Source organism: Serinus canaria, chromosome 8 (genome assembly GCF_022539315.1).
Source record: "Serinus canaria isolate serCan28SL12 chromosome 8, serCan2020, whole genome shotgun sequence".
Classification (NCBI taxonomy): domain Eukaryota; kingdom Metazoa; phylum Chordata; class Aves; order Passeriformes; family Fringillidae; genus Serinus; species Serinus canaria.
In genome coordinates this window covers 20,787,695-20,809,418 of record NC_066322.1, presented here as the reverse complement: position 1 = coordinate 20,809,418, position 21,724 = coordinate 20,787,695, and the positions used below count along the sequence as shown (strand labels likewise).

General features: G+C 38.8%; 1 protein-coding gene across 1 annotated transcript; it reads left to right on the top strand.

Moving 5' to 3' along the window:
* The first annotated feature begins 705 nt into the window (after positions 1 to 705).
* On the top strand, positions 706 to 21,233 carry WDR47 (WD repeat domain 47). Its single transcript, XM_030226370.2, has 14 exons — positions 706 to 872; positions 2,406 to 2,489; positions 3,023 to 3,107; positions 4,688 to 5,490; positions 7,754 to 7,877; positions 10,521 to 10,699; positions 10,802 to 11,059; positions 11,763 to 11,838; positions 13,063 to 13,220; positions 15,835 to 16,004; positions 16,945 to 17,115; positions 17,404 to 17,535; positions 18,977 to 19,195; positions 19,845 to 21,233. Exons 1-14 carry the CDS (start codon positions 715 to 717, stop codon positions 19,985 to 19,987), a joined length of 2,760 nt encoding a protein of 919 aa, XP_030082230.2. The 5' UTR covers positions 706 to 714; the 3' UTR covers positions 19,988 to 21,233.
* The last annotated feature ends 491 nt before the right edge of the window (positions 21,234 to 21,724 follow it).

Sequence of the window (21,724 nt, the reverse complement as noted above, 5' to 3'; positions counted from 1 at the left end):
GAGCCAACTACACGAGCTGGTGGAAAAGCCCCTGCAGTGGCAGAAGTGAGGAGGGCTGAGGAAGGGCCAGGAACACACAGCTGGAGGCAAGAGGGTGTGTAGAGTCTGGCAGCCAGCAGGCCCTGTCCTAGGCCACCTTGGGCTGGCAGCTTTAGATCCTTCAGGAAGGGAATAGACAGAAATAGTCATCCTTAGGAAGGAAGAATAGAAACCCCTGGCCTAGCTGTCATATGCTACTTCAAAGTTAAGGGAAGGAGAGGTGGCATTTTTAGTGTGCTGTGCTTTTTATATGTGTTAGAAATATTTAAGTTCATATGTGAGAGCTCTAGATGATGACATAGTAAGTGACTCGTATGCTCTTTGAACTTCACTGTTTGCATTTCAGAGAGGAAAATTTTACATATTGCAGACTTGGTAAGCACAATATTTTCCCACTGCTAGAGGATTGATTTCTTGGTAGATTTGTTTATCTGGGCCCCTATTTATACATAGGACAGAAATGGAAAAGTTGCAGTTGCATTGGTAGATCTTAATTATGGCTTCATAGTCAACCTCAAAATCAATTACTTAATCTTGTTTCATTTTTGTAATGCCACTATGTTCTGTCCTATAAATCTGCTTTTTTGTTTTTGTTGTAGCTAACATTTGCTAACCAAGCAGAAAATATGACATTGATCACAGCTAAAGTTCTTTTTTTCCTTTTAGGCTGCCATCATGACGGCTGAAGAAACAGTGAATGTTAAAGAAGCTGAAATAATTAAGCTAATACTAGATTTTCTGAACTCAAGGAAGCTTCACATAAGCATGCTGGCACTTGAGAAAGAAAGTGGGGTCATTAACGGCTTGTTTTCAGATGATATGCTCTTCCTAAGGTAGGACTTCTGTTTCTGGTGCTTAAATACCACATTTATGTAAACCAGGAGTTGGACTGTGATTCAGTTACCAGCCCTGTGCCACTAAACAGGAGATCTTACCTTGTGCCCCCATCTTATCCTGCTTTTTCATGGTCCCATTCTGTGGCCCAGCTCTGGAGTCACTGACATCCTTCTGTGTGCCACTCCGAGTCACTGACCAGGCAGCACTAGCATGCATTGATGCTTGTTCATTTTGACTTTTATTTTTCTGGCACACCATTGAATTCAAGTGGGAAGGAGCCTTAACAAGTGCCAGTGCAGATTAAATTGGGGGAAAACTGTAGGCTTGAATAAGATGGGAGAGCAAGGGCTGTTGGCATCTGTGATGTGCCATTATCTGCTTACCCATCACATGGCCCCGAAGGTGTGGTTTATTGAGTTCTAGAATGTTTTTACAGTATTTTAGTGCTAAGATCAAGGATGAGTGGTTTCCAGAGCTTTTCCCTAAAATTATTATGTGCAATTCAAAATAACACTTATATTTATCTTAGAGTCTCTATTATCATCAAGGCATGAGGGTTGGTGCAATTTACCATTGAGGATATTGCCCTCAATATTATTAAAACAATCAGTATACATCTACGCTAGTTTTTCAGCATTGATGTTTTCTGTTCATGCCAAAGGTACTTAATAATATTGAAGCATGAGAAAGTAACTTATCCAGATGATCTTGAAACATATAAAAATACATTTTATCACAGAACAAACCTCATCTGTCTTCCCTTTTCATTGAAATTATATATATTGGACTAAAATGAAATGAAAGAAGAATTACAGAAAGATTAAAGTTATTAATCCAACTTTTTTTTTCGTTTGTTTCATTATTAGCATTGAAAAAACTTATCTTTCCCTTGTAAGCCTAGGCCTTTTATAGAGAGATCTGTTTGACAGGAGGGCATGAAGAAATTGAGCTGCTCTACCTGTGCAGTCCAGCCCACTGATCCTAGAGTAGGAGCTCCTGTGCTGGCACCCTTCCTGCCAAGCTCTTCCTCTTACATGCTTAATGTGGGAGCTCTTTGTTTTCCCATCCCCTTCATAAAATAGCCCCAGCAGTATTTATACAATTAAAGTGAACTTATTTTTAAGTTCTCTTTCATTAATTTGGATTTATTCATTGAAATGATGCCTTTATTCAAACTCTTCAAGGAAGACTTTTTGTTGTTGTTTTTTTTTTTTTTTTAAGAATAACAGGTAAAGCAGGAGACCCAGGACCATTTTGTCATTTTCTATGTGCCTTTAAAAGTACTTAAAATTTGTCCTTCTAGTATGCAGCTATTTTTTCAAAATATTGAGAACAGGCTTAGATTTTGCTCTTACTGTTAGTGTTATTAAACATTTATTTTGGTACCTGTACGAAACATTGACTTTTCAAAGCAGATTGATGACCTGTTGTGTATTTAAATTATTGGTTTGTATTTAAATGGCCATTTTACTTAGAAAAGGGATCTTCTTGTCCAGTGGCATTCAAGGAATGATCCTCTCTTTTACTAGGCAATTGATTCTTGATGGCCAGTGGGATGAGGTTCTTCAGTTTATTCAGCCTCTTGAATGTATGGAAAAATTTGACAAGAAAAGGTAAAGTAGAATGTATGTCAGAATTCAGTTTTTTTGAGTTTTGGAAAACACTTGGATTTCTAAGTATTGTCTATGAAAACGGTGTTTATGAGTTTTTCATTTTAGTTTTTGGTGGTTTTTTTTCTAGCCTGTGTGCTGTGCCTGTGTTTTTAAACTTGTACTTAAAATAAGTGCACACATTCTGTAATGAGTTGTCATGTGCCATACACTTTAGGAATATGATGCATGTTGTACAACCTTTTAATAGATGCTCTGTCATACTTCTATTCAAGAAATAAGATGATTGCTATACTTTTTTTCTAATTAGCCTTCTGATATTTGTAATTTCTGAAAACAATTACGGAGAAAATATTTCCTGTCTAAAAGAAAAATATGTTGTGGTTACCAATTTTTTAAAATTCATATCAGAGTTCCTTGTCATGACATTAGCTATGCCTAACTCAGAAATTCAATGTAAAATAGCCTGCTTGTCTTCAGAATAATGTTTAACTACTCAGGAGCTAGATGTATGGTATTTCTCTTCTCACCTGCAGGTTTCGTTACATTATTATGAAGCAGAAATTCTTGGAAGCCTTATGTGTGAACAATGCAATGTCAGCAGAGGATGAGCCTCAGCATGTAAGAATTGCTTCTCATTTGGGGATTTTTTTATAGTCAGAAAATCTCTTGAGATTAGTCTGATTAAAGGCCAGGCAGAAACTCCCAGCATTAAATACACAAATTTTAGCTATTACCAAATGGTTTCATAAACACTGGATAAAGTAATCAGTATTCTTTGCAAGTGAGTGTGGCTCCCTGATCTCAAATGCAGTTGTACATAAAAGGGTTGCTTGAAACTTTGCAGATAGATCAGTGACCATATGCTGTGTCTGTGGTCCTACCCTCAGATTTACTTTAGGCCATTGTGCTAAAGTACAGGGCTCCTCTTCTTTTTAATACTTTTTTCCCCCCAGAAATATTCTGAAGCAGGTCTCAGAATCACAGAAATTTATTGTGGTAATTTGAGTCAGATGAAAGTTTGAATGAATTTTATGCTTAATTTTGGTTTGTTTTGGAGAGAAAGGTCAGAATTGTTTTCTGAGGGAGCAGATGTGTTCACAAAGGACTCCTTATGTTAAATGTGCAAGCAGCGGGAGTTGTGGAGTTAAGTTGTGCAGATTGTGAAATTAGTTACAGTTTTCTATTTATGTTGACAGCACAGTGATACCAAATTTCTAAGACAAGAATGTTATGAAATTAAAAATTAAGTATGACAGTAGTTTTAAGACAAATGATTTTGTATTCCAGACTGAATTGATTTTAACTCTCTATTCCATTACATTTACATTGTACTTAAAGGTTTTTTCTTGACAGAGTAGGGAAGGTTAAAAGTAGTCTATTTTTCTGGTTGTAAATGGGAGGAGTACTAGTCCTTTGATCTCTCGACCTCTATACTGTTAGTGGGATAGCAGTGGAGGGGAGAAATCAGATTAATGTTCCTGATTTTGTTGTTACCGAATGTTGTCAAATGTGTTGGTGTGGTGTGGGTCAAAGTATTGCAGTAACATGAGTAAGTGGGGATTTTTACTGGTTTTTAAATCTGTGTAACTAAAATGCCTGATTTTGTGTATTTAACATGGTTCTGGGGTCTTAGCTATAAACAGGGTTTGTAATAAAGCCCTCTATTCATTTGGAGGTCTTATCTTCTGAGAACTCTTTGAACTTTTTTAACATTTTGATAGAAGAAGAGAAAAATCTCAGTATAAAAGCTCCTAATCACTGGAAACTAGAGCAATCTACAAGGCTTTTATTAAAAGCTACTGGCATAGGTTATAGAAATAGAGGGAAAAAAAAGTCAGCTGGCTTTGAGAATGGAAGTAACCTTTTGTGTTACAATAGGATTGGAGCTGCTCAGTCATAGATATGAAATTTTAAGCCCATCAAACCTGCAGTGACATGAAAACATTCCATGAATCTGTAAAAAATGGGACTGGATGGGGGATTTTAGGAAGTCAAAGCATCTAGGAATTTGTCTCTGTTGCAACTCCACATGGATCAGCACTTTCAGACTCTATATGCTTTTTAATTGACATATAAGCAGTAATAGTAATAAATGAATGATAGCAGATGAACTCTGTTGCTGCCTGTTCTTCAAGTGTTTTTTTCTTGTGGAAACACACGTGCTGCAGATTGCTGTGTTGATATTACTGTCTCCATAGCTGGAATTCACCATGCGCGAGGCTGTGCAGTGCCTGCACGCGCTGGAGGAATATTGTCCCTCTAAGGAAGACTACAGCAAACTGTGCTTGCTGCTGACGCTGCCTCGCCTCACCAACCACGCCGAGTTCAAGGACTGGAATCCCAGCACGGCTCGGGTGCACTGCTTTGAAGAAGCCTGTGTCATGGTGGCAGAGTTCATCCCAGCAGACAGGAAACTGAGCGAGGCCGGCTTCAAAGCGAGTAACAACCGCTTGTTTCAGCTTGTCATGAAGGGATTGCTTTACGAATGTTGTGTGGAATTCTGTCAGAGTAAAGCTACGGGAGAAGAAATCACAGAAAGTGAAGTATTGCTGGGCATTGATCTCTTGTGTGGTAATGGCTGTGATGACTTGGACCTTAGCTTATTATCATGGCTGCAGAATCTGCCAGCTACCGTGTTTTCTTGTGCTTTTGAACAAAAGATGCTTAATATTCATGTTGATAAACTTCTCAAGCCCACAAAAGCTGCCTATGCTGACCTTCTGACACCTCTTATCAGCAAACTTTCTCCTTATCCATCATCCCCAATGCGCCGGCCTCAGTCAGCGGACGCTTACATGACCCGCTCTTTAAACCCTGCCTTAGACGGGCTCTCGTGTGGATTGACAAACCATGACAAGCGGGTCACAGACCTCGGGACCAAAACTTCTCCCATGTCACACTCCTTTGCTAACTTCCATTACCCTGGAGTACAGAATCTCAGCAGGAGTCTCATGCTTGAGAATACTGAATGTCACAGCATTTTTGAAGAGTCACCGGAGCGGTAAGTGCAGCTAGAGCTCAGTTTTTACTTTAGCTTACGTTGCACTGTTGCTGTGTTCTTACCTGCACTGTAACTCTGAACATAATTGTAGCACTGAAACAGAATTTGGTTGTTTAAATTCTGTTGTAATTAAACTCTGTATAGAGGGTGTTTTCTTCCTTATGCTTTTATGTTCTAAATAGATTTTCATATTTGGGTTTGAGCCTTATGTATTCCGTTTGGGCCTTCTCAAAGTTTCCTAGCACAGAGCACAAATATGCTCTGTGTATGTAATATGGTCTAGCTAGGGTTTGTGTTCAGTATTACTGTGTTCTTCCATTCCAGATAAGTCAATGGACACAGTGAAATAGCTCTAACTCCCATCTTCTTTCTCCATTGCATTCTGTTCTCAAGTCTCGATAAAGAATTTTGGTCCTGACATTATAAGTTAGTTACTTAAGTACACCTGAGCAATTTCCATATCCCAGTGAAGTTGGTGGAAATGACAATATGCCATTGTTGTAGCATTCCTGTATCACTTAAATTGTTACAATAGTAGCTCAGCTGAAATAGCTGCTTCCTGATTTTTAAACCACAGATGAGTAAGGCAGCTGGATGGTTTTTGTATCAGACTTTGAGATAGTTGAGTTATGCTATTAATAAGTTCTTTAATGAAATGTAGACTTCTAAATTGGCTTTTGAGGGAATGTCCTGGTAACTGGGAAAAATGGTACTTATCAGTTGAGAGTTAATCTTCATGTTTCTGCCTGGCCTTTCTTTTGATCAGCAGTTCTGTCCCTTTCTAATGGTTTTACTCAAATTTCCCTAGAAAGCAGCTGCCAGCTTTTTTGGCCTTTTTGAGGACCAGATGGGGAACTGGCCCTGCACTTAGGTGCAGTGGCCACCAGACGACATTTGGGGCTGTGGTGATCAATCCAGGCCGCAGCTGGTGTCTCTGTTAGTTTTGCCTTGGAGCAATATTCCATATGGTGTGTTATGGTAAGGAGCAGTTGTAATTAAACTTGGTAAAAAGGAAACAAACACTGCCAAACTGATGTCAATTCACCAGTGATAATGGAAATACAGTAATGTAAGTACCTCCTGAAGATACTAGTTTATGGTGAATCCTCTAAGATTACTGATCTATGCAAACCTTATCACTTGTGTGAGTAGACCAAGGTTAAAACTGATTCTTGAGAGGTTTTTAATTACCTTTTCAATGTTGGAGTACTGGATTAATTCTGCACAAATAACATCATTGTGCAGGCTAAAGAAGATGATTAATTGCAACAGCTGTTTAGGTAGGCCTTTTCATGTGAAGCTTGTAGTTTGTAGCATGTTTTTTCATTAATAATACATCTCTTGAAAGTTAGGATTAGAGGGTCAGAATCAGACCCCTAGTTTTCAAGAAGGCATTACATTTTTCAGATGAAAATCCAGCTTCAGGTGAAGTGTCCAGCCTAAATGGTAGTATTTGCAAGGGTGGAAGCTGAGCTTTCTGTAAATCTGGCCCTTGCGTCCTCTTATACATGACAGAAACACTATTTATTTTATAAGTTGAGTTCATTAAGCAATTGTCTTTCTGTCAGCTGAGTTACTTCTGTTATTGTACAGAGGTTTAAAATAGCTTCTAAAAAACCTTTGATCCAAGTCACTGAGTAAAGGACTTTTAAGTTGACAAAACTGAAGATGGGCATCCAAGGCTTCTAATGTGTTCTGCACATCTACTGATTGATTGCAAAACCATTTTGGAAAGAGTGTCATGCAGAGATACTTATAACACAAGAAAAGCAAGAGCAATATAAGCATTATTCTACCTTGCACTTTCAGGAATGTTCAAGTGGATGGACATTAAACATCCATGGATATTAGGTTCAGTTTAGATTGGTAGTGGTGATTAAACTGATGCCTTTGGGAAGAGTTCAGTCTCATACTATATCAGATGTGTTTTGTGCATATAATTGCTTTGAAATTGAAGATTTTGAGTAACTTACTTAAATTATGTAGAATTCAAATGCAGGGATAAAAAAATGAAATTGGGTAGTAAGGCTTTTTGGAAACTGGTTGTGCTTCTTGTTTGTCAGAGAGATTATTTTCTTTAGTTTAACACATTGCAAGTGGAAATTTTTTTTCCTAAGCAGTATCTTCGGTTTGATGTGACTTAAGTGGTTTTCATGCTTGTGTTACCAGATTTTACTCTAGAATGTTATCTTTCTCCACTTGATTTTCTACTCTTAATTTTTCTCAGTTAAGCATCTCTTCTTTTCCATGTTGCTGCGAGAAGTGATACTCCTGTGGAGCCCCAGCATCCCATTGGCAGTGAGACCTCGTGCCAGAGCTCAGCTCCGGAAAAAGAACCGCTCAATGCAGCACAGAGTCAGGGATCAGCCAAACCAGAGAAAAATGAGGTAGTGCTTGTTTGTTTAAAAATAATGAGGCCCTTTTGAGTTGGGTTCTGATCACTTCATAATGATTTGCCTTTGTGTAGAGAACTTCATGCATGACAATGAGTTGCTTTGAATCTTGTTTTTACTATAGTAAAAATGCCATATTGCATCTTGTAAAAGAAACTACTACTTTTTGTCCCCCCATTGTATAAAGTTCTGCTGTCATTGGAGTTTGTAATGCAGCTGATTAGAGTGCCTTGTCACATCAGCAGTCCAGCTAAACTGTTGTATGTATCTTTAAAAGGAAGGGGAGAAAAAAGCCAACAATGTTAGATTAAACAGTGCTTAAGCCTCCTCTTCATGTTCAAGTGAGAAATCCAACATGTAACTTCTACTTTTTGATGTTAACACTACATTTTCTAGGTCATCTTGCATTAATTGTTGTCTAGAACATAGAGAAATTAAAATTTAGGCAATTCCCTCATAAGTATACCTTTGCTATTCAGAATCCAATAGCATAACCTTTCTGGAATTCATCTTTGAAGGCCTCTGCCTTGACTATCTTTTTTCTCTTTTTTTTTTTTTTTTTTTTCCTTAACATCAGTGTGGGGTAAGTGGAGTGATATCTCAGAAGGAAACAATGAAAACAGTTACCTTTTCTGTTCTTTTTGCACAGTTAAATACCATTCTCTAAATTTGGTAGTGAAAAATAGCAGTGAGTGTGCTGTCTGTGCTGTTTGCAGATTCAAGTTTGAATCTTAGGTAAACTTTGTTTTGGCTTATGACAGTCCCTCTATGGGGGACTGAAAACCAGCCTAGCTTTGACAGGGCTGTATTCTCATAGGCTCTGGATTCTTGAGTGAAGCAGTGGGGTCTACTGCAAGATTAACAAAGTCCTCCACATTTGAGGACTTCACTCCCCTCAAGGACTTTGAGTCACTTCTGCTGCAGTGTTGTTTTGTATGCGTGTTGGAAGGGAAGGAAGAGCTTAGCTAGGTATAAAACAGGGCGGGCTTCAAGAAGGGAAAATAAAGTAAAACAGATGCAGAATTTGTAGGAGAGAATGAGGACAGGCGGTGCTGTGGTGAAGATGTTGGCCAGGCTATTATACATAAGTAGAAATAAATGCAGTACCTGGTGCAATTTCATCTTGTTTTGTTTCCCACGTCATAGTGGTGTATGTATATACCTGTGGGAGTAAGAAATTAATTTAAGTTTCTTTTCAGAGCTTTGTTTTTGATGTGTTCCTGTATAGGCTGATTTAGAAGCCAGAGTTTATAGAATAGAGCTTCTGAACAACATATTTTAGGTTTGTATGTTAGTTGGGAAATAGTGACACAGAACATGAAAAATCAAAAGATTTGAATAAAATTGTAACATAAGTATCAGTCATTGAAAGAAGAATAGACAAGAATATACTTGTTGTTTAGGATGATAACCCAAGGAAAGGGGAATAGTTCATTAATTTCAAGTAGAGAAAATAAAAACTTTTGACTTCTGTCAATAATCTGAAGTTTCTGAATTGCAGGTATTCACCATGGGAGCTGTAAGGTGGTAAATATTTTGCAAATGCAACAGTACTAGGAAATCCATTATAAGTAAAAAAAATTACTGTGTCAGAGAACAAAAAATCATAATGCAAGTGTTGTTAATAATTGTTAGTAGAACAAATGCAAAGGCTGTTACAAAGACAGAATGTGTATGAGCTGTCTGAACTAATGCAAAGTTATGAGGATGCCCTTCTATAACTAAATCATGGATGACAAAGCTGTCACTCCAGAAAAACAAATAAAAAACCCATGCAAGGTTTGTTTTTTGTTTTTTGTTTTTTTGGTTTTTTTTTTTACTGTTGCTATTTTTTCCTATTAGTATTTTTCCGTTTTTTTCTATTAGGTAAATATGCAGTTTGCTTTTTTTTCTTCAGAAAATGTAGGGCAGTTCAGTGTGGATAATCTGGCCTTGGACTAAAGTGGTTTTGGTCTTCTGTTTGTTAATTTTTATCTTGCTCTCAGCTGTTAGCAGAAAAGTGAAAGAAAAATGAGGTTTAGGAATGCAGAAGGCACCAAGTCCTGGACAGATGGAAGTGTGGGAAGCTAAAGACACCATGTAAAGGAGGAAAAGCTATGAGAAAGGAAGTTCAAGTGTTGGCTTGGTCCAGAAAGTAGCAAATTTTAGAGTTAAAACAGGCTCCAATTTCAAAAGTAAAATGTAACATTTGGATAGACCACTGCTACAGGGAGAGGTAAATTGGGTCTGCAGACTGATGGCAGGAAGATGTCAACATGGCAGAAGATACTGAATTTGTAATGAGAGTAGGATTTACATAGTTTCTGGATTTTATTTTCAATTTTCAATCCCTTTTTTGTTTTGTTCTTAAGTAATACTTCAAAAATGTTGTAGGAAAGAGCAGTCTCCTCAGAACTATAAGGACTGCTATAAAGGCAGGACTGCTTCAACAGTGAATAGCATAGGCTGGCAGTGCTTTCTCTTTTTAATATATAAATTGTGTCTGATTTTAAGCAATAATAAAATCATCACTCCTCAGAGATGAATCTCCTGGTTTTTTGATACCTGTGTTGAAATACTGAACCAGAAAGTAAATATTTATGTTAAATACCACAATTAGCTATTTAAATTCCATCTGTGACTCTCATTTCTTTTTAGCTTCGTGATTCCACAGAGCAGTTTCAGGAGTACTACAGACAGAGGCTGCGTTACCAGCAGCACTTGGAGCAGAAGGAGCAGCAGCGACAGTTGTACCAGCAGATGTTGTTGGAAGGAGGAGTCAATCAGGAAGATGGAGCTGACCAGCAGCAGAACCTTACTGAACAGTTTCTTAACAGGTTGGGGGAGTTTCATTTTTCTACTCACCTGTATCCCTATGTGAGTTCCCATCATAACCTGGTGTGATGGTTTGGGTTTTTTGACTTGTCATTTGTTATTAGATCTATCCAGAAACTAGGAGAATTAAACATGGGTATGGACAGTCTTGGAAATGATGTACAAACACTTAGCCAGCAATGTAACGGAGGCAGAGGGATTGCATCTACCAATCCAGCCAGTAACTTCACATCAGCACCCTCAGATGGTAGCCAGAGGATAACAACTGATAGCCCAAATCTTAATACAAGCACTCCTCGCAAGTGTGGATCAGCTAATCAGATACCCTTTCCTGAAGAGTCACCTGTACAGGGGAATCAAAGGTAAGATACTGGAGAGCATTCTGGGCTGGAAATACTCTTCTGCTTGCACTGTGGGAGAGCTGTTTTTGTTTATCTAGTTATCAGATTAATTTGTCATTGAATAGGGGTATGATCAGTGTTCTCTAAATATTTATGTAGGGATTATAAAGTAGTTTGTTTTTGTTTTTTGTTTTAAGCAGCATTCATGAGGAATAGTGGTTATTTGTTAGGGCTTACATTTTATGCTTGTTTTTTATTTTGGACTTTTTATTCCATCTTATGTGTTTAGTTCTTGTTTATTTTGTGTCACTCTAAGTTTCTGGGAGCTTTTTTATGAAATACAAACTAGATGAAGGGAGAAGCAGGGCAGAATGTGAACTGAATTTCTTCTGTTAACTAAAAGTAGTGCTGACCTGAATGAAACAGTAATTCTTCCACCGCTCTGTGTACTTATTGTATCTATACATAAGTATGTTGCAGAATGAAAAATATTTTTTAACTTGAGTTCACCTGTCCAATGCTTGGAGTTGCTGCAAAAAGGGCTGTCCCTTGTAAAAGTAATAGTTTAATAGTAATGATTCAGACATGTATAACTCCTTACACAAATTAGTCAGTTCTGAGAATGACTGAAACTGTGACTTTAGTCTGAAAAATACTTACCAAAAAATCTGCTCCTGCTCTTGTTGTTTTGTCTTGTGATGTTAAACACTTCACCAAATCACAGTGCATCAGAGCATGCCGTCAGTCAGCCACAGTCAGACGACTCTTCGGGGAGTTTATCTAGGACACGAGGTGATGAGGTGAGTGTTCTTGTGGTCTTTTACCATTTGTGTTATCAAAAGATTCGGTACCTAATCCTGAGTGTGACATCCTCTTACTGTTGAGAGATATTTAGAATGAATTTTGGTTGGTGCAGTGCCTACAGTCACAGAACCATTGAGATTGGAAGGGACATCTGGAGACTGAATCCAAAAGCACTTCTCAGAAGAGGGTCAATAGTGCAGGATTCTTGGAGCTGGGTCCAGTTGGCTTTTGAGTCCCTCCAAGGATGGAGGATGTTTTCCAGCCTTTGTGGGCTACCTCATCCTGTGTCTGACCACCCTCACAGGGTTTTTAAAACACCAAAAAAGTTGAAGTGGAATTTTTTTTACTTTATTTGGTGTTCACTGTCTCTGGTCCTTTCACTGGGTACCACTGAGAAGAATCCTGCTCCATCTTCTTCACTCCCCCAGTCCCATCCGTATTTGTGTGCTCTGGAGAGATGTACACATGCCCATCCTGAAAAACCCTTCTGATCTCAAGGCCAAACAGTACCAGCTCTTTCAGCTTCTCCCTGTACAACAGATGTTCCAATGGGATGTCTTAACTAGTGTTTAGTGTTTTCTAGGTTAAAACTTTGAGTGTTGTACTGCAGTCAGTATGGTCTGAAAAAACAGGGAAATAGTTAATAGGGAAATAACATTCTAAAGTTTCTGCATGAATAAAAATCATAATCCTAGAAAGGTGGTCATGAAGTCACAAAGAGGATGATGTAATAAATCTTAGCATAATTTAATGAAAATTTTGTGCTACATACAGGGGGAAAATCTGCTTCTATGTTTAATATTATGTTTGGCTTAGAGACTATGTTTGATTTGGACTGTTTTCAGTAAAAAGGCAGCTTTGTTCCCCTTGCAAGTTTTACACAGATCAAATGGTTTACACAGAAATGAACTGTAGTATTGCCCATCTGAGTTGGGCTGTTTAGAAGAACAAAAGCAGGTGGAAGTCTGGAGGGAGAATGAGAAATACTATTTATTGTTATCTGTAAAAGTCAGTTGAAGAAAAGGGCTTCAAGAGCATTCTTGGACTTGGAGTAAACATTGCTTACAAAACTGTGCTTTGAGTAATCCAGCCTGCTGTGCTGCTACTTGTTAATACTTGGCTACAGTAGCTTTACATTATTCCACAAAGCAGTCACACCTACTTTTAAATGTCCAGTTCTACACAGAAGAACCTAATTTTACTGTTATCCTTCTACACAGGAAGACAAATCAAAAAAGCAGTTTATTTGCATTAATACTCTAGAAGACACACAAGCTGTTAGAGCTGTAGCCTTTCATCCCAGTGGGAGTTTATATGCTGTTGGTTCCAACTCTAAAACTTTGAGAGTTTGTGCCTATCCAGAAGTAATTGACCCAAGGTAAGAAAGCTAATATAATAATTTCTTTCAGTATCATAGCACTTCTTTCTCCTGCAGCTACTGATATCTGTATGTTTCATATCTTTATTTTATTGTCATAAATACAGCAGTGCTGTCCTTGGAATCCTGAACTGCTAAATGAAAATAAGATCATGTGCTGAAGTATTTGTATATTTGTGGTCTACTTCTTGCTTTCTGTATTATTTACAAGATGTATTACCACAAGACCACACTTTTGCTTATAAAAGTGGGGGGGGTAGTTTGTGTCAGCAGCTGGGCTTTTTTGGGTTTGCTGGTTGGCCTGTGGTGTTGATATTCCAGCTGTAGCAGTGGGAGAAGACATGTGTCAGTTCCCAAGCCAGCACAAGATTCAGTTTCTGGCAGGAGGACAGACTTAGTAGTAGAGAAAGTTTTATCTTCTGGAATTTTACATCAAAACTTGCCAGAGCATGTCTGTTGGCCTGCTTTTACTCTAAACATTGTTTTCTAGGTATATTGGTTCCTTGACTGAAAAAGCATCATTTGTGGTTTATGGTGCACCTGTATTTTTAGTTTCCTGTCCACCCATTTTTAATAGGATGGGGAAAATATACCTGAAAAGAAATATTGCCAGATCAATAACAGTCTCCTTAATTCTGCTTCACTTACATTATTTTCTTGGGGGAGGGGAGAAGTGCAAGCATCTAAAACTCCACAATTTTATAGGGAGTGTGCACAGTGATTTTATTTGGAATATCTTCCCACTTTAAGGCTGGTGTTCAGGCTTCCAAAGTGTTCAAAAAGTAATCTGATTTTTCTTTTCCTTCTTAAATATCATCAGTAAGGTAGCCTTTGAAGTTTAGTTCCATAATATTTATGAGCGATGTTTGACACAACAAAAAAAGGAATTGATTTTGATTACTGGGCTTGAAGCCCAAACAGCCTCTTGACTAGTAAGCAATGCAAAACATGTTGGCTCCTCCACAGCTGCTTATTCTGTTTGTTGGGAAAGGTTGGAGCAACTCTGCAGCCTTAGTTTGTACTTGAAATGCATGATCTGATGTGACAAGAGACACAGTGCATCTGGACATGAAAGGAATACTGAGATTTCCTTAATTCTGAACTTGTAGTTATTCCACTTACTGTTGATTTTAACTGTGCTTACAGTTTTCCTAAAATACTTCATCATGGGATTTACAAGTCAGCAGAGAGATTACATTATCTTAAAGTTATTCTAATCCTTGTAACAACATGAGTCTAGACATGCATTCAAAATTATGTGCTTTTCAAAGAGGTTGTGTAGAATATTTCTTCTTTGAAGCTCTGTTGGGCCTATTAAACTTTTTTTTTTACTTGTCCTTTAAACTGATGAATTATTCAAGACAGGTTGGTTTGGAGTGTTTTTTTTTTGGTTTTTTTTTTTTTTCTATTCTCTAAAGGTGTAATAGTAGTGTGGAGGTTTTTGCACACTTTTAAGTTTAAACACTGACAGGTACATGTTACAGGTCTGCAAATGTTGATCAAATAATCACAGTTCTTCCATGCAGTGGATTGGGAACATGTGATCTCTGACCTGGGTATGTGCTCCTGGGAGAGTCAGTGATCCTCCTCCTAAGATGTGGTGAATCCAAACTCAGAATGTGAGATGAGGCATTAGGCCATGTAGGGAGCTCTGTAGTGCGTTGAACGGTCCTGATTTAGGCTAATCTGTCAGGGATTTCCTCTCTGGCAACAAAATAAAATTAGCTGCCCTGTGGGTTTACTTAGTATTCTTTACTAAAGCAATGTTAATCTCCAGAGTTTTTCAAGAAGCTTTGATGATTGTCTTCTGTCTCTTCTCTCTGCCTCTTCTGTTCAAGTATTTATAATAAGGTTTATGAACTTTTTCACTACCAATTTAATTTGTTGAATTTCTCCTGTTGATGTTACTGGAGTGATATGGAGATGGATACTGCAGTACTTTATCCTAAGTACTTGATTTCTTCCTGCTGTGAGAGCAGAAAAAGAACGTTGTAGGAAGGTAATTGATTGCAATCAAGGAAATATAAATTACTGGGACTGTTGCTTTTATTTCAGCAGTGTGTAAAGCTGATATAGTTTTACAGATAATTATCTATGGTGTTTTTAGATGCTGTCAGGATTTTTGCATTAATGTAGAGTGGTAAATCTGTTTTTCTTGCGCAGGCTTGGCCTACTGCTGCTTAATTGAACTTGTGCATATTGAAAAGTGGTCATAAAATTAAGTTGTTGACGTATGAAGGATGTAGAGAAAACTCACACCAGTTTTGGACTCTGGGGATAATGCTTTGTTGTGCTATTTTTAGCTACTGTTGTCCTATTTTTAGCTAGTGATTACTATAGTTTACCTGTATCAACCCCTTACAGATGAAGGGACTGGGTAAGTTCTGTTTGCATGTTTAGTCACAGATAGAATGGAAAGATGAGGAAAAATTGAGAAAATGAGGAGAAGATCCTTCTGCCTTTGGTCATATATATATGTTTCAGTGCAAGCTATCATATGAATTTCATGTTACCCAAAATAACAGCAAAATAGTATCTTCATTTTAGAATACTTTGTTTCCCTTAGAAATAAAAAGAAATATTATGTTTGGATTTTTTTTTTTTCTTTTACCAGTGCTTATAATACTCCTAAACAACCTGTAGTTCGCTTCAAGAGGAATAAGCATCATAAAGGATCAATCTACTGTGTAGCCTGGAGTCCCTGTGGACAGCTGTTAGCTACTGGTTCTAATGATAAATATGTGAAAGTGCTGCCTTTTAATGCAGAAACTTGTAATGCAACAGGTACTGTGTTGTATATTTAGGTCAAAGAATTTATCTTCAATTACTTTCCCAGTATTTGTCAAAACTATTCAGTTTACATTGATGTTATTTTTATTGTTATTGTTATTTTATTGTTATTTATGTTATTTATTGTTTATGTTATTGTTATTTATTGTTATTTTTATTCCAATATTTTAATTCAGTCTTTTTCCCTTTTACCGTGGTCTCTATCCAGCAAAGAACCACTGAGAGGTTTAAAATTATCTTTGGCCTTTTTTTTGGGTTGGCTGTGTTTTGGTTTCATTTTGCAAGACTCTGATATTGTTCTATCTCTTGGCAAATTCCTTCCCACTGTAAAACAACCAGATGTTCATACCCACTTCTAGAGCATGGTTGTCACTAAAGAATTTATTTCCACTCCTAGTTCCCTTTTCTCTTGCCTAGTTCTCTCTTCTTACCCATCTTAAAAGGTTTCTGTCCTAGCAAATACTGCTATCTATGCCCACCCCTCCTCATCAATATGTTGAATGTGGCTCTTACCTTTCCTGTTTTGAACTTAGTCTGCCTTGTTCTTTGTAGTGCAGTGCTCTCGATGATCTTTTCCTCCTGGCAAAGAAAACCTTTTGAGTTCACCAGAGTTTACAAAAAGATATAAATGTACTCTGTAAGAAACTGTGCCTGCAGTTGGCAGTGGTAATGGTTGGTCAATGTACATTTTGCAAAGCTTTGGAAAGTAGGGAGCTCAAGTGACACTCAAACCCAAGATTCTTAAAGATTTCATTTGAACTGTAGTAACTGAAATAGTGCATTCTGTGCTGAAGTGCGCAGCCACGTTGGCATTTGGTGCCATGTTCACTCTTGCCTAAAATACTCTGTATGATCTCTGTAGCTGCTTTAAAGAGCACAGCACTAACAGACAACGTATGCCTTACTTTGTTCCTTGATTTTTAATTAATTTTAGGACCAGATTTGGAATTCAGCATGCATGATGGGACAATCAGAGACCTTGCTTTTATGGAAGGCCCAGAAAGTGGTGGTGCTATTTTAATAAGTGCTGGAGCAGGGGACTGTAACATTTACACAACAGATTGTCAGCGTGGACAAGGCCTGCATGCCCTAAGTGGTCACACTGGTAGGTACTGTGTGGATTCTGTCACTTTTTAGTCTGTATTATATTCTAATAAAGTGTTTATTGTTAAATATGTTTGCTGTTCATCCAATGGAGAGAGTGCACACCTCTTCCCAGAGAAGACACAAAGCTGGGTATTTCCATACACTGGTGCAATGGATCATACAAAATGCAGGTTTTCCACAGGATTGTTAAGTCTCTGAATGCAAAAATAGTCCCAACTGTAATATTTCAGTGTGGGGTTAATGATACTTAAATCTTCTTCAAACTAAGAAGTCTTCTTGTTCACAGGACATATTTTAGCACTTTATACATGGAGTGGCTGGATGATTGCATCTGGATCCCAAGACAAGACTGTAAGATTTTGGGATTTGAGAGTGCCAAGTTGTGTTCGTGTTGTGGGAACAACGTTTCATGGAACAGGCAAGACTTGCTATCATGCTTCTAACCATCCTGGCATGAAAATAGACTTGGAAGATGTCCAGGTCACATAGAGTGAATTTGCAAGGGGAGGCTGTGGTGCAGAAGAACCGCTTAGCTTAAAGAGAGAACCTGAGAGGGTATCTGTACCTGTGGGGTTGGTTTGTTTGTTCCTAAAGTAGTATTTCCTTTCCGAAGATGGATAGTGCTTTTGCCTTATGACTTTCAAACAGACACTTTTAAGTGCATTCAAATACAGCAACCTAACTGAAGTCCTTGAAACTTTAGGGCCAGGGTGAATTCTTTGCAGTATTCCACATCATTTCATAAGAGTGATTTTCTTTCTTGTGATGGAACAGATACTTTCTCATGTAGTCTTTTTGCTATGATTCAAGTGTGAATTATGGCTTCAGGGTATTTAGTGCTGAACCATAAAGACTTTTTTATTCTTAGCTGAGTATGTTCATCTGTCTTGGTTTGAAAGATGAGTATCTGCTAGGTAAGAGCCTCCCTTGGAATGGAGAATGTAAACTCCCTCCCTCCAAATGATTACAGTTTTGAAATTGAGGGGCTCTCGGGCAAAGATACGAGAACAGGAATAACAAACAGTTCTTTACTAGTATGTATAACAAGGCAAACAACAGCAACTCTGTTAACACCAACCGGAGCCAGGGACGCAGTGGCACTTTCCCCGCCGGCAGGGGCGCTGCTGCTCCCGGCGGGCAGGGCAGGTGCGGTGACCCCCGCGGCTGCAGGGGGCGCTGTGGCCGGGCTCGGGCAGCACGGGCAGGGGTGGATGGAGGAGAGGCTTCGCTCCATAAACCCGGGGGCTGCCGATCCCGGTGCCCCAGCAGGGCTCTGAGGAGCACCAAGCTGGGACGGCAGGAATGAACAGAAATCCCGGCGTGGCGGACGAGATGTATCAGAAGCTCCGCAGCAGTAGCTGGAGCTGCCGGACGTCGCGGCAGGGCAGGGGGATAAGAGGGAAGGAAGAAAGGCAGCTGCCGGCTGGGTTATGGCGGTGGCAGCCAATTCCTTTACCCAAGCCGCAGGTCCCACTGTCCTCCTCCAAAACCCAGAGAGAGACCGCAGCCAGCCCCGTCCTTTACCTGCCCCAAATCCCGCTGTATCACTCCCCTCCGAGAGAAACTCCCAGAGAAAAAGAAGTGTAGCCAGATTCTGTTCTCCTCTCCCCACCTTGGCCACTTACTTTGTTTTTCTTAAGTACCCATAAGTACCCAGTAGTCAGTTTTTTCCCTTAAGCTGCTAGGAAACGTCTATAAGTAAAGAAGAAACCCAACCCCCAACATCACTTTAAATTTGAGGCCAGGTTTCGGTGTTGTTTTATAATGCATGTTCTTATGTTTAAAACAAAAACAAGTTGGCTATTTGCAGAAGCCCGGCTAACTGTGCTGTGGGCTGTTGGGTGTCTGTGGCCCTGCAGGGAGTGCTGTAGCCTCGGTGGCAGTGGATCCCAGCGGCAGGCTGCTGGCCACGGGCCAGGAGGACTCGAGCTGCATGCTGTACGACATCCGCGGGGGCCGCATGGTGCAGAGCTACCACCCGCACGGCAGCGACGTGCGCTCCGTGCGCTTCTCCCCGGGCGCGCACTACCTGCTCACCGGCTCCTACGACATGAAGATCAAGGTGACAGACCTGCAAGGTAACACAGGCAGAGGGTCACGGGCTGCCTTCCTGCTTGGGGCTTTTCACGTTGGAGTTGAGGACTTGGGTCAAGGATCAGGTTTTACTTGAGAAGGGATAAAAATAGTAGAGCTTTGAAGGCTATATATGTGGTTGTGTCTGGTGGAAATTGGCTAGTTGTGGTGCTGAAAGTGTAAGCTATGAACTGAATCTTGTTTTGGAGTGACAGTCTCATTACAGTAAAAACACTGATTAACACTCTTGCCTGGTGAGATGGCCATTGCTTTCAGACAGGGTTCTTAAAATTGACCCTTAAAGAATACCCTAAAAAAGTATAGTAATTCTCATTTTTATTGGGATAAGTTAAGAATAGGAAAGATATTGTGTGTGTCTAATTGATTTGCTTTTCTTGGATCGTTAAATTTTAATCACTTTGTGTAAAAATGGTGGAGATCTGCATTTTTAAGTTGCACTGTGTCCAGTAAGGCCTAAAAATTGAAACACTGGGGCCTTTTGTTATGTGTGTTTGAGAGAAAAGGGACTCAAGTGGGCTTCATAAGGTGAATTACAGATGCAGGCTTAAAGTAAGCAAACTGGTTAAAAAAATACCCTCCACCCAAGGGCTAGGATACGGAGACATGAGTAATGATTTCTGTTCCTCTTCACAGGGGACCTGACGAAGCAGCTTCCTCTGATGGTGGTAGGGGAGCACAAGGACAAAGTTATTCAGTGCAGGTGGCACACGCAAGATCTTTCCTTCTTGTCATCTTCTGCAGACAGAACTGTAACCCTTTGGACCTACAATGGTTAGAGTGCAAACAAAGGCAACTATGCAGCTAAAGCACAGAGACCGAGACTATGGAACTGTCCCAACAAGTAATAATAATGAGGCTTTGAGAGAGCAGCAGTTGAGCAGGAGAGTGTCTTACCAAGAGGAGGGGCACCTGTCACTGATTTTTCTGGTTTCTAGGAGGTCTTGGTGTTTTTAGTATATTCTTTTGCAGTGCTTCCAGTCTTCCATGTTGAACTCATGCTGCTGTGACCTATTGTAGTCTTGTTGCCAAAGTCTATGAGGAGAACTCTTCTGTTGTTGATGTGCACTCAGAGTAACATGAATGATGTGTTTACAGTTTGGTATTAATTGCATTCCTTGTTCTTTGCCTCAATGAGAATTTTGTATAGAAACTTAAGTTGAGGAACACTTTAATCAAGTCTGTATGTAACTAGTTACACACACAAGTAAAAGAAACTACTTCCACTGTTTTTTCAGGTTTATTGTCTTCATCACTTTTAAACAAGAGCTCAAACTTGGTATCATCTCCATAGATTCAACATTTTTAGTAAAAAAATAAAAAAATCTGAACTTTAAAGGTTGTCTAGGTAATAACCACTTCTTGATTATGGTCCATTATATAGTGGGGTTTTTTCTTTCTTTTCATCTAACCTGGGAAAAATGTTGCTGTTTTTACTACATGACATTTTTTTGAACCAGCTAACATGTTGGAGGGGGAAAAGTAAAATATTGACTTTTTTCAGTAGAAACATGTAATATTTTACTTTTTGAATGCAACAGAATACCTCTGTGTATAATGTACTGTAGAAAAGAGTGGATTGGCAGAAGTGAGCTTAATGGCTATCAATTTTTCAAGTAAAAGGGATACCATTAATGCTGTAATACAAACCAGCATGGCTTAAAATGCTATGTCTGCATGATAATTTAAGAATTGTTTAAATTCCCAGTTCAGAAGCTTATCTGAATTTTATTTCTTGCACTGTTTATGTATGGGAAATTGCAGTTTTATTTCTACAGAACTTTAGATTCTAATGTTTATGTATTGTTATATTTTCATATTGTACAGTTCCTTTTACTTTTTGAAATATAAACCTTAAACTTTAGGTTATTTATTTATTTGAACTGCAGTTACATTTTGAATTCTCTCGGTTACTAAATTATATGTGCACTGTAGCAAGCATTTTTAACTATCATATAAAAGTGGAAAGGTAACTATAGAAGTGTATCTGTGCTATAATCTCAATAAAGACCTCCAACACCTGCACCCCTTTCATCTGTTATTTTTAATTCTTGGTTTGGAATTCCTCAAACAGACTATGATACAACAGCTTGGCCTATGATGTAAGTATGCCAGGAATTATAAAATAATTAGGAGCTTTGATACTGCTTCCAAGTATTGGAACTTGCAGTGCTGTTAGTAATAATACAGTGGTGTAGAGCTGAAAATCTTGTCTATTTTTTTCTTTATTAGATATATATACAACACTATGTATGTATGATACAATGATGCATAGACAAAGCTACTTTGGAGGAAAATAGCGTTTCTTTAGTTGTCTCTCTGTGGTCAAAGCTGTCAATCTATTTAAATTAGCAGATCTATAGCAATAGTGATTTCCTGACATTAATTTCATTCCCAGTTGTGCCTTTACAGGGCGGGTCTGCTTGTACATCCATCATTTTAGACCCCGCCTGCTGTGCTTGAGCTTGCATTTAGCGCAGGTTCCCCTCTTGGCCGCCGGGCCTCGGGGCGGGCCC